We start from the raw sequence: 10,349 nt of genomic DNA on the forward strand, positions 1-10,349 counted from the left end.
TAGAAATGCTAAAACACACATCTTTAGCTCAGTAATTTTCCTCTCCCTCGTCATTCCGAACGGAAGGACATCCCTCATGTCCCAGATGTTTAGTTCTTATTGCTATTCAGTCTGCCGTCTGTAGTTTCAGTGCTGGCTTGGTGGGAATATCTGTTCTACATATTTACGCTAATATCGTTTACTTAAAATTATGTCGTCTTCATCATGCCCTGAAGGAAAAGGTCATTTTTCTATGTACATATATATTTTTGTGCAGTAGGATTTATGCTTTATAGCCTTTATGTGAAATTAATTTCTTGCTTTAAGTTTTTTATCTTTGAGTTCTAAACATTTCATGAACTCTTTAATCACTGGAGATCACTTGTGTTCACTTTATGACCAACACTTCATTAGGGTGAATTCAGTCCAAAACTGTGTGAACCGAGGTCAGCTTGTCCTCTACACTCCATTGGATCCTGCAAACGCAACATCAGTAATATTAACTTAATGCATGCCTAATATTTAAAGGTGATAATCAACAGGCCATGACAGTTTTAATTAAACGACGCCACCATTTGTTTCTTGAGAAAACAGGAATCAAAGAGGAAACAGTATTGTAAGTTGTATTTACATTTTATTGACCTTTACAAAAAAAATACACATATTTTTAGTGTTTTAGTATTTTACAAAGCAAGTTTTTCTGTTTTAACTCAGTAACGTAAAGGAATACAAATTATTTCAGATTTCATATGCTGTACACTACAGGTTAAAATCCTGTCAATAAATATATCCATTTTCTTTAGGAAAACAAGCGCAATGTTTCTTTAAACATTATGTTTTAAATTTAGGAAAGTGTATATGTCACTTTTGTTATCATATTACTTCTGCTAATGGGGCTATTGAAGCACCGTATTTCCACCTTTTCTTAGTTTGATATAATTTGTATAATTTTGGATCTTATGCCAGGATTTATTTCTAAATCCTCTAAATAAAAGCTGCTGGGAGTAGCAAACAAATATTTGTGATCTTCAGAAGTGTCAAAGCAAATCCAATTACAGTGCCAACTTGTGTTTTCAGCTCATTTTCTAATTACCAAACAGCATTGATCTCTCCCCAGACAATTTTGATCATCTGCCAAAACTGAATTGGTGTCTAATGGCTATTTTGCCAAACTACACCTCTTTAGTGCTGTCAGATCTATCAATATGAAGGGAAGATTAAGGATTTTTTTTAAGGCACACTCTCCCAGTTGAACAGTCACATAATCAGTATGTATATTAGTGATTTCCACAGAAACAGTTTGGTCAGGGAGAGCCGATGGAAGCTGGTTTGTGATGGTTAAACTTCATGTGATTAAATCGTGGACCTTTTACTGTTGCTGTTGCGTCTTCGTCCTTTCCTCCCTTTTCTGGCTTTCCTCTCCTTCTTCTTTCTCCTCTCCTTCCTCTCTTTCTTTTCCCTCCTTTCCTGGCCTAGTCATAAACAGTTGTCTGGGAAACACTTCCGCTCTTCCTCCAGCAGGGGACAGGCTGCTCCATTGTTGGCTGGGTGCATTATGATGTAGCGCGTGCGGTGCTGAACGCCTGACTCTCCACATTTGCCCTTGCACAAGCCCCAGGGAGACCACACTGACACTTCACAGTCCAGAGGGGTATCTGCAGAGAAGGGCGGGCAGCATAGCAATCATATTAACAATCAGGTTTCCATTCTGCTAATTTGTTGCTCTTAACTTTTTGCACATGACTTATAAGATGAGTAATATGTCGTAATCAGGAAAATCTTCTTTTCTTTTTATAACACAAAATTATTAAAGGGTGTTGCCGTGCTTTGTGTGTAGGGCTTATGAACCCACATTTTCTCATTATAGACTCTTTGCAGTGGTTGCACTGCTGGAGTTAATTTTCATTTTGCTTTACTTTCATTTGTAGAGTGGGTTTTTGCTCATTGTGCTTACTTTTTTTATTTTTGCCTCAGAGTAAACAGTGCTGCTACTTAATGACTCCTCTGCAACAGATCATGATTTAGCCCCTTATTAGGAGACACCTCAATTATAATAGAGGGTAAGGAAGCATCCTCTGACTTTCTGCTTTTTCAGCTAACCTAATAAAAATGTAATCCTTTTAAAGTCTTATCATCACATCATGTTTTTTGGTGCTTTCAGACTACTTGCTGATGTACCTCAGTCAAGCTCTTGGTGGGCTTCTATGCAGCTGATATGAATCGCAGTTGTCAGTTAGAGAGTAGAAAAGCAGAAGGAAGGGAGGTTGTATGGAAGCTGCATAGATGGACATTTGGATATCAAGTGAAAGGCTGATAACGCCCTTTAAAATTTATGTTCAAGAATAACAAAGCGAAGGTTAATGTGACAAAAGGTTGCAGAAACGCAAAGATGATTTAACCTGATTTTCCATCAGTGTCTCACAGATCTAGAACAGGTGCTTACTGATCATTAAAGAAAAGTTTTGTTCAAGCTCTGGGGAGAATACACAAATACGATGGAGGGATAATGACAGGGGTAGGATAAACAGACACAAGGGTAAGATGGAGCATTGGGAACAGGGGGAGGAAACCCCAACAGATTGTTGGCCATTCTCTGTTGTTTGTTGATGGGTTGTCGGGGGAACGGTCTTGTAGTCTGTGATGCTGACTCAGACCCTTGCAGTTACCCTCAACCCTGCTTCTGATTAATGCTCTGTCAGCTCTTTTGCCAGGCCCCAACATGCTATCTATTACTTTTTCCCCCTTAAAAAAACTTTTCCCAGTCAAGTCATCTATTTAGACTTTCCATGGTGAATTGTGCTTTTATAAAAGGCTGTTTTGCCCTCCCTATCACATGCATCATTCACACAAAGTTACTTGTCTGCTGCATTGCTAACTTTTAGTTTGATACAGCTTTTCCATGTACATTTTCCAAGATGTCTTTGTATTCTTCCTTTCTCTACAGAAGAGTCTTAAATAGTCTCGGAACCCACATATCCAGCTTCACCCATGAAATAAATTCCAGTGTTTATGTCCCACTTGGCATCATGACTAAAAATTTACTGTATATAATTTCTACACAGTTTTCATAAAGTACTCTTTGACATCTTTTATCACACATCTTTTGCCTCTTATACTAGATGCCAGATGTGTTTCTGGTATTTTCTGGTACCCTGACTCTGGCTTGGATTTTCTGGTCTTTGGTTGGAAACAGTTTAGTTTGTGTGTGGCCTGTAATGTTTCCTAAATTCCCCCAAAATGAGCAAGTCCCTGCCTTATGTTAAAACCTTACACCTGAGTTTGACAAAGCATGTAGAATTCTGTATTCATTTTGTTCTGTATATACTTTTAGTTTAGCCTTTAACAACAAATATAATATATATAGTATCAGTAGAATAAGAAAGACACTATAGAGTTGGTGTTCTTCTGAAGTCTGTCTTTGTCTCATATGTTTGCCTAATTCAGTTATGGATGCATTCAGGGTTTGTCACCAGAATGACTTGTAGCTGCCAAGACAGTATCTTGAATGCAGAATAAAACATAGATAAATATATGGGGATAAAAATATCCCTATTGGTGTGTTAACCAGGTCAGATTGAGAACCATTGAGGATTGGGATTAATGTAGCAGGGCTCTAGACTAACTTTTTGCCATGGGCGTACCGGTACGCCTAACTTTAAAAAGTTAGGCGCACACAAATTTTATAATAATTTATATAATATAATGTGTTTTCTGGAAACATTGTGCTTTTGCGACCAAATTGGTCGCACTCTAGAGCCCTGTGTAGAGTTCTCTTTCAATTGTCACTCAGTAGATTACTCAGTTTTCAGAGAACCGGGGTTACGCGAGTAATGGTTCACGCATGGATCTGTGTTAAGACATAAAGGAGGACATGATGCCATTTAAACGACTGCTCCTAATTTTCCCATAAACATTTCCCAAAACATAGGACTCTAGTGAGTGTGAAACTGAGACCAAACTGAGATGTTAACTGCCACATCCTTGAGTTCTAGCTTTTGTTATTGTGTTCTGTACTATGCTGTAAAATGCATGTTTCAAAGAAAGTAGATGAATCATATAAAAACAGAAATTCTTCATTTACTTGTTATTCAGACTTACTTATGAGCTTATCTTCAATCTCATTTCCTGTTGGCAGCTGGTTGGATTGAGTGGGCTCCATGGGCAGGCTGATGATCTTATTGGTCTTCTTTATTTTGGTCAGTGTGACCTTCGCAATGGGTGGTAGGTGCTTTAGGCGGGGGTAGAAGAAGGAATTGGCTGGGTGACTAGGGAAAGAGGAAGTGATCTGTGAAGAGGAAAATGGACAAGGAATATCTATCAAGATATGTGTTGTAACAAGCCTCTTCAGACTGATTTTGCTGCTGCATGGGCTTACAATTGATACTAAAAGTTGAAATTACAGTTTAATAGAAAAGAAAGCTGGTATCACGGCAACAGCTGCCATATTCTTTTGATTTTTGCTGGAGGATTTAGGGAAGTATAAATGTCTTTAGGTGCTTCCTGGAGGCAGATAGTGCACACAGCTGTGTCGGTGGTGGCTTAATTACCTTTATCAACATTACTAAACCTCAAATACTCTCATATAGTTTACTAGTTACACTTTAATTGATTTTCTGTTATGTCTCACTGAACTCAGCCTGGTGATGATTTCCATATACAGTGGAACCCCGACTTACGAATACCCCATTTAACAAAAAATTCAAGTTACGAAGGCACTCGCAGCAATATTTCTGCCCGCGTTACGGCAAAATGCCCACGTAACGAAATCCGCTGGCTGTGATTGGCTGAGCCCAGAATGCCTACAATGCCCACAATGCCTTCCGAATCATGTGACAACCCCCTTGGCTTTCGTACTTGCGCTTTGCTGTTTCACTTGAACGACGTATTGGTGTTCCAGTTAGCAATTAGCCTATAGCCTATCGTTCACTCAAAAGGCGCGATGGGTGCTTCGACTTAAGAAAATTTTCGACTTACGAAAGACCCTCGGGAACGAATTAATTTCATAAGTCGGGGTTCCACTGTAGTGCATTATAATATAAATTCAGCAATATGACCAAATTGTGAAAAAGTCAGAAAGTTTCTGTTTTGTTTCCCTGTTTATTCATAGTCTTTTTCAGTTTTTTGTACTATTTTGACATTACTGTCTAACCAGCTAACTTAACATTTGTAGCTGATGAAAAAGTCGTCTTAAATATGAAAAAAAGATGCTGGTATTGACCAGACCTAAATTATCCCTGGACCATTGTGCTTGCAGTGTACTGATGGATAAGACTTACACCATGTTATTGGTTGAGGGATGCATTTTAAAACTTATAATTATGTTTAAATTTACCTTAAATATAGCCTTATAGTTATGTCTCTATTCTTTTTGCTTTTTCTGGTTGAAATGTGCAGAAATAAATATTCTAATGAGTGTAGTTTATTTTGTTAAAGCAGTGTTGTAATTTTTGGGCAAATTCAGCAGCCGTAGAGTGTTGCTGTACATCACTTCAATACAGCATCTCTGTATGAGTCTAATAGAAACACTAATGTTTTCATTACTAGCTGTTGACAATCAGGATTTCTAAATACCCGGGTTTACTATGGATTCATGCACCTGTGCTGCCCACCTGTGTGATTTTATCCTGTGGGATGGTCTCAAAGTTGGGAGACGAGAAGGTGAACCCACTGTCAGTTCCTGCATCATATGGAAAAAGATCCACTGACACATTTTCTTTCCAGTGGTCGCCATCACACAGGTCTATACTGTCCACACCCACAAACCAGTCCGGGCTTGGGACGATACGTACAATAAATGACAGCTGTGAATGGAGAAAGTAAAACATAAGAAGTGAGTTAAAATGTAGCCACAGGCAGAGATGAGAATAGAAAAGGAAAGAAAAACATAATAAAATCCTTTCCAAACATCTTTCCAACATCTTAATTCTCAAACCTCCTTCAAGGACCACTAAATACTTCTAAATCATATATGATGTCTGTGTTTTACAATGATTTATTTTATTGTGCATTAATATGCTCTTTTTTTAAGCATGACATAATAGAGATTCGTAGTCTTGTACCGGATCCACCACTCTACAAGTGCACTTTTGTTCCAGCATGGCTTGCTTTTATTTTGGTGACCATCTTATGTTTCCAATTGGCTTTTTCCAAGCTTAACAAATTTTCGTCAGATGTGCCAGAGGTTTTATTAGCTACCCAGAGACTCATCAGTGGGAAGTTTAACTGCAAACTTCTGCAGAGGTTACATAATTCGAAGAGACATTAATTAGACTTGTTACAGTTACAGAAGCTCGCTTTTTGGTGTAGTTTACAGGAAAAAATAACTGTCAGGAGCTTGTTTTATAGGAACATTTTGTTGCTGCATCAGCCTAATTAAAGAGGCATTATGCAGTTTTTCTCACAGTATAACTTCATATTATGAACAATTATCAGTAGTGTGGCAGGTTATTATTTGACTACAAAGACACTGGATGCAAATTTTAAAATGGTTGCAATTTTGATATATATATTAACATATAATATATAACATAGCAACAAAACATCTTCAGTAGAAATAATGTCCGAGTTTACACCAAATTTCTTATTTGCACTTACATGAAATTTAAATAACAGTGAAACATTAAAAACTTCACTGACACTGAAATATTTGTAACCTTTGCAAACTACAGTGGAAGTTATTGTATAATCTGATGTGGTGCTGATTCCTAGAATGATAATTTCCACTTTAAAACAGTTTATTTATATTATGGTCAAATTTGAAACCTGTTTGGTCTGGGTACCTATCTGTAAGGCTTTATTATTGGGCTAAACAGAGCTATGATTCTAAGTGCTTATTTGGGAATTCTTCACACCACCTTATCTATGCTGACCTGTCAGTGACAAGCCTTGCATGCACTTAATGCCCTGTTGAGAAACTTACAAAGGAGTGCCTGGCAAAGACCTCAAACTCAGTGTGCATCTGGCCTGTGCCGCCCACGACAGCGGGAGCGGAGAGGATCCCATAAACACTCTGGATGCGTTCACCGGCCGTCTCAACTTCCTTCACAAGCGTCCAAGCCTCACCTTTCTCCGTGAACTCCCTCACTCCATTGCTGGCAAACTCATTACGTTGCCACATGTGGTAGTCAGAGCTGTGGGTCACCCCTAATGGAAAAGAAAGGATGAAAAATTGTTGTTTCAGCAGGTGTTAGTCTGAATAGTGAGATCATGTACGGTACATCTCGGCAAAGGGAAATTAATGGAGTTCTGTGACTGTTTTCTAGTGTTTTTGGACTGAATTGGGCAGATGTATAACATCCTACTAGTGGGTAAAATGTGATACAAATAAAAAATAGGATTGTTTTTGAATAACCCTATAGTAAACAGTTGGTGCATTCCTCTTCTGATTTATTCAAAAGACATTTTATGTTGTAGCTTTCTGTTTTTCAACCACCCAATAGATCTTGCCACATTGACCTGAAAATAATGTGACTAATAACTTGCCTTAGGTTAGATGCACTTACCAATAAGATTTGACCACTGTGCAGGAGGACGGTAGCGAGGATACTGCTTAGGAAAAGCTGCCTGGGTCCACTTGCCAGTAAATGTTAGACTATACTGGGCAGTTTCTGAAGCTGTGCACATGGGGATGTCAGTAGGGACAGGCATCGAATGAATTCCTTGGCCCAGACTTAGCATCAAGACAATCAGGTGACAGAGTGCCTCAGAGAAGGAGATAGTCATTTTTGTGGTGTCCATGATAAGAGTAGATCGGGGGAGAAGACCTGAATGAGGTGCATAAAAGAAAATGGTAAAGAAGGAAGACTAGTCAGTAATAATATAGAGCTGCAAAGAAGTACCTGGTCAGTTACTACACAGTAAACACTATTTTGTACTTTTTTCTTTTATAAAGGTCTTATAACAGCTGCCTAACCATAAATATTGGTTTTCCAAATAAAAGTCTTCTCATTCTTTTTGATTCTTATAATCTTATATATTTAAGACAGATCAGCACCAAGAAAACTGTGATCAGACACCAGTAACATTGGGTTTAACAACTTCTTTATACAAGGGACATTTGTTTCTAGGCAGTCTTTCCACTTTTTATACTTGTAAAGTTAGTTTAGCGTTGTTAAAGTGGCAGAAGGAAATCTGACATTTATTAGGATACATACAGCGAAAGTGTAATCGCACTTGCAGTCTGCTAAACCATCCATCTCTGTATTACCTGCATTAAAGGTACTAAATAGAAGTAAGCTATTCTTCTTCTCCATTGGATATCTCATTATTGCCTTCTTCCAGTCATGGCTGCATCTTCCCTGAACTCTGTCATTAAAGCTCCAGTGTGGGTCTTCTGATTTAGTCGTTCAGTTAGCAGTATCACTTTCATGCTCATATGTGTCACTGTTTAATGAAGAGTTCAAGTGCTGCATCCCTGCTTCTCAGAGGGTATATAAATGAACAGCTTTCGCATAGATTGCAACACATTTTTAGTATTTAACCCTGAGCAAGTAAGACACTTTATCTTGACACTGCCAGGTCTTTCAGAATTAGCAGCTTTTCCATTCTTTTAACATTTTGTTCTTAATTTAAATATTTACAATTAAATTAAAAATGGCTACATTTACATTTTTTATCACCTTTGCTTACTCTGAATATGTTATCACTTAAATACTTTGTACTTGTTTAAAAGTCCTGTGTCTTAAAAACTGTTAATAGCTCACAGCTCTGTAGGTACCTATGGTTCAACTCTTACATCCATCAATTTGTGTAGATTAGTAGTCTAAGCAGTCTTTTAGCTGGAAGGCTATGCAGAAACAGGGTAAATGTGTGCTGTAGAAACTACTCACTGGGTTTGCTCAGGGTTCCAGATGAATGATGGACTGCAGCTGAGTGGAGTAGAGGGCTGAAGGTGAGGAGAAGGGGAGAGGAGAGCTGTGGATGTGGCTGTCGGGACGAGTGACTGCAAAGTTCCAAGTCCTTTTCCGCCTATTTATGTGTTTTAGGAGTTTCACCCCTCGCTTTCCTCCCCTCCTTTCCCCTATTTCCCCCCCTCTTCCCCCTTGGGCTCCACTCCCCTCTCCAGCTTGCTCCACGCTTTCACTCAGTCTCTATCTTCATGCAAATGACTTCCTTGCCCCCTTCATGCCCTTTGACTTTGGCTCTCCCTCCTTCACCCGCCTCCTCCTCTCTCCCGTACTCTTTATAAGTATCCCATTAAATGAATAATGCGTTCAGCAGTTCTGCGTGCACTGCCAGGAGTCCGATGCAGTCCGTGGTTAGAGTTTCAGTTCACAGTTTGATACTGTAGCTCTCTAAACCTACATATATGACTAATGAGGTTAATGGTGTACTTATTCTCTAACGGTTTCTTGGTCACATTTTTGAATTTCAGTTGAGCTACTAGATCCAGTCCCAGTGCTGCTTTTTAAGTCACCTAGGAAGTTTTATTGCCTATGTCGTTGTCAATTTGCATACTTTCTTTGATGTGTTTTTCAGGGGCTTATAAAGTCAGTCAGCATTATATTACAAAATGCAGAGGAGTTACAGGGTTTCAGACACAACAAGATTGTGTTTTTGGTGGCTCTTGGTAAGTGATTGGCAAAAAACTTACTGATCTAGTATAGTCAGTGGTTTAAGAAGTTGTGCTTAAGTTGTACTTGAAAAGTGATGAGCTGTGTTTTGTATTAAACTGTATAAATTGTATTGAGCTGTTGCAATGATTACCATGATTGGTCACCTTTGTTCAGAGAGCTACTCTTCCGAACTATTTCTGGAAGATTTTACATTAATTGTAACAGTGTCATGATTCTTTGTTATTATTTTCTGAACACTTTTAGAACAACTCGCATGTTTTCTACAAAAAATATGATAAGCATTGAGTGTTTTTGATCAAACTTTGGCTTAGACTGGCTATAAATAAGTATTGTTAAATATGCTTTAGTTCCACGCCTATAGGAAACCTAACTAACAGTTGCAGTTTTCTCCCATTGTGTTAGTCTCCCAGTCAGTTTATAGAGCATACTTTAGTATTTGTATGCAAGATACTTTTTACTTTTGTTTGGTCAAATATTTAGTCTAAGCCAGATTTCTGAGGACATTTTGTTATGTCTCTGTGTTTGTATGTGTGTGGGTGGAGGTTGGGGGTGTGGTACTTGACTTGCTGAACTTGGAGGTGACAGACCCACACTCACGTGCAAACACAAAAATATGTTGGCATGCTGAATCAGCCCACATGTAATGATTTCCATATGGTCACGTTTCTTTAAAAAAAAAAAACCCTCAACCAAAACACCTACACACATACAGACACACACACACAGACCAGTTGCCTTCACTCAACCTCATTTCCACGATTTAATTTTTGGCCTGTAGAATTCAGTCTGTTTTGA

General features: G+C 38.4%; 1 protein-coding gene across 1 annotated transcript; it reads right to left on the reverse strand.

Annotated features, from left to right (window-relative positions):
* Window positions 1–593: 593 nt before the first annotated feature.
* spon2b (spondin 2b, extracellular matrix protein) lies at window positions 594–8,947 on the reverse strand. The gene is made up of 6 exons (XM_004553599.5): window positions 8,808–8,947; window positions 7,482–7,742; window positions 6,899–7,122; window positions 5,589–5,780; window positions 4,078–4,264; window positions 594–1,634 (listed from the first exon to the last, which is right to left on the reverse strand). Exons 2-6 carry the CDS (start codon window positions 7,714–7,716, stop codon window positions 1,456–1,458), a joined length of 1,017 nt encoding a protein of 338 aa, XP_004553656.1. The 5' UTR covers window positions 7,717–7,742; window positions 8,808–8,947; the 3' UTR covers window positions 594–1,455.
* Between the last annotated feature and the right edge of the window lie 1,402 nt (window positions 8,948–10,349).

Source organism: Maylandia zebra, linkage group LG2, assembly GCF_041146795.1.
Source record: "Maylandia zebra isolate NMK-2024a linkage group LG2, Mzebra_GT3a, whole genome shotgun sequence".
In the NCBI taxonomy this organism is placed as follows: domain Eukaryota; kingdom Metazoa; phylum Chordata; class Actinopteri; order Cichliformes; family Cichlidae; genus Maylandia; species Maylandia zebra.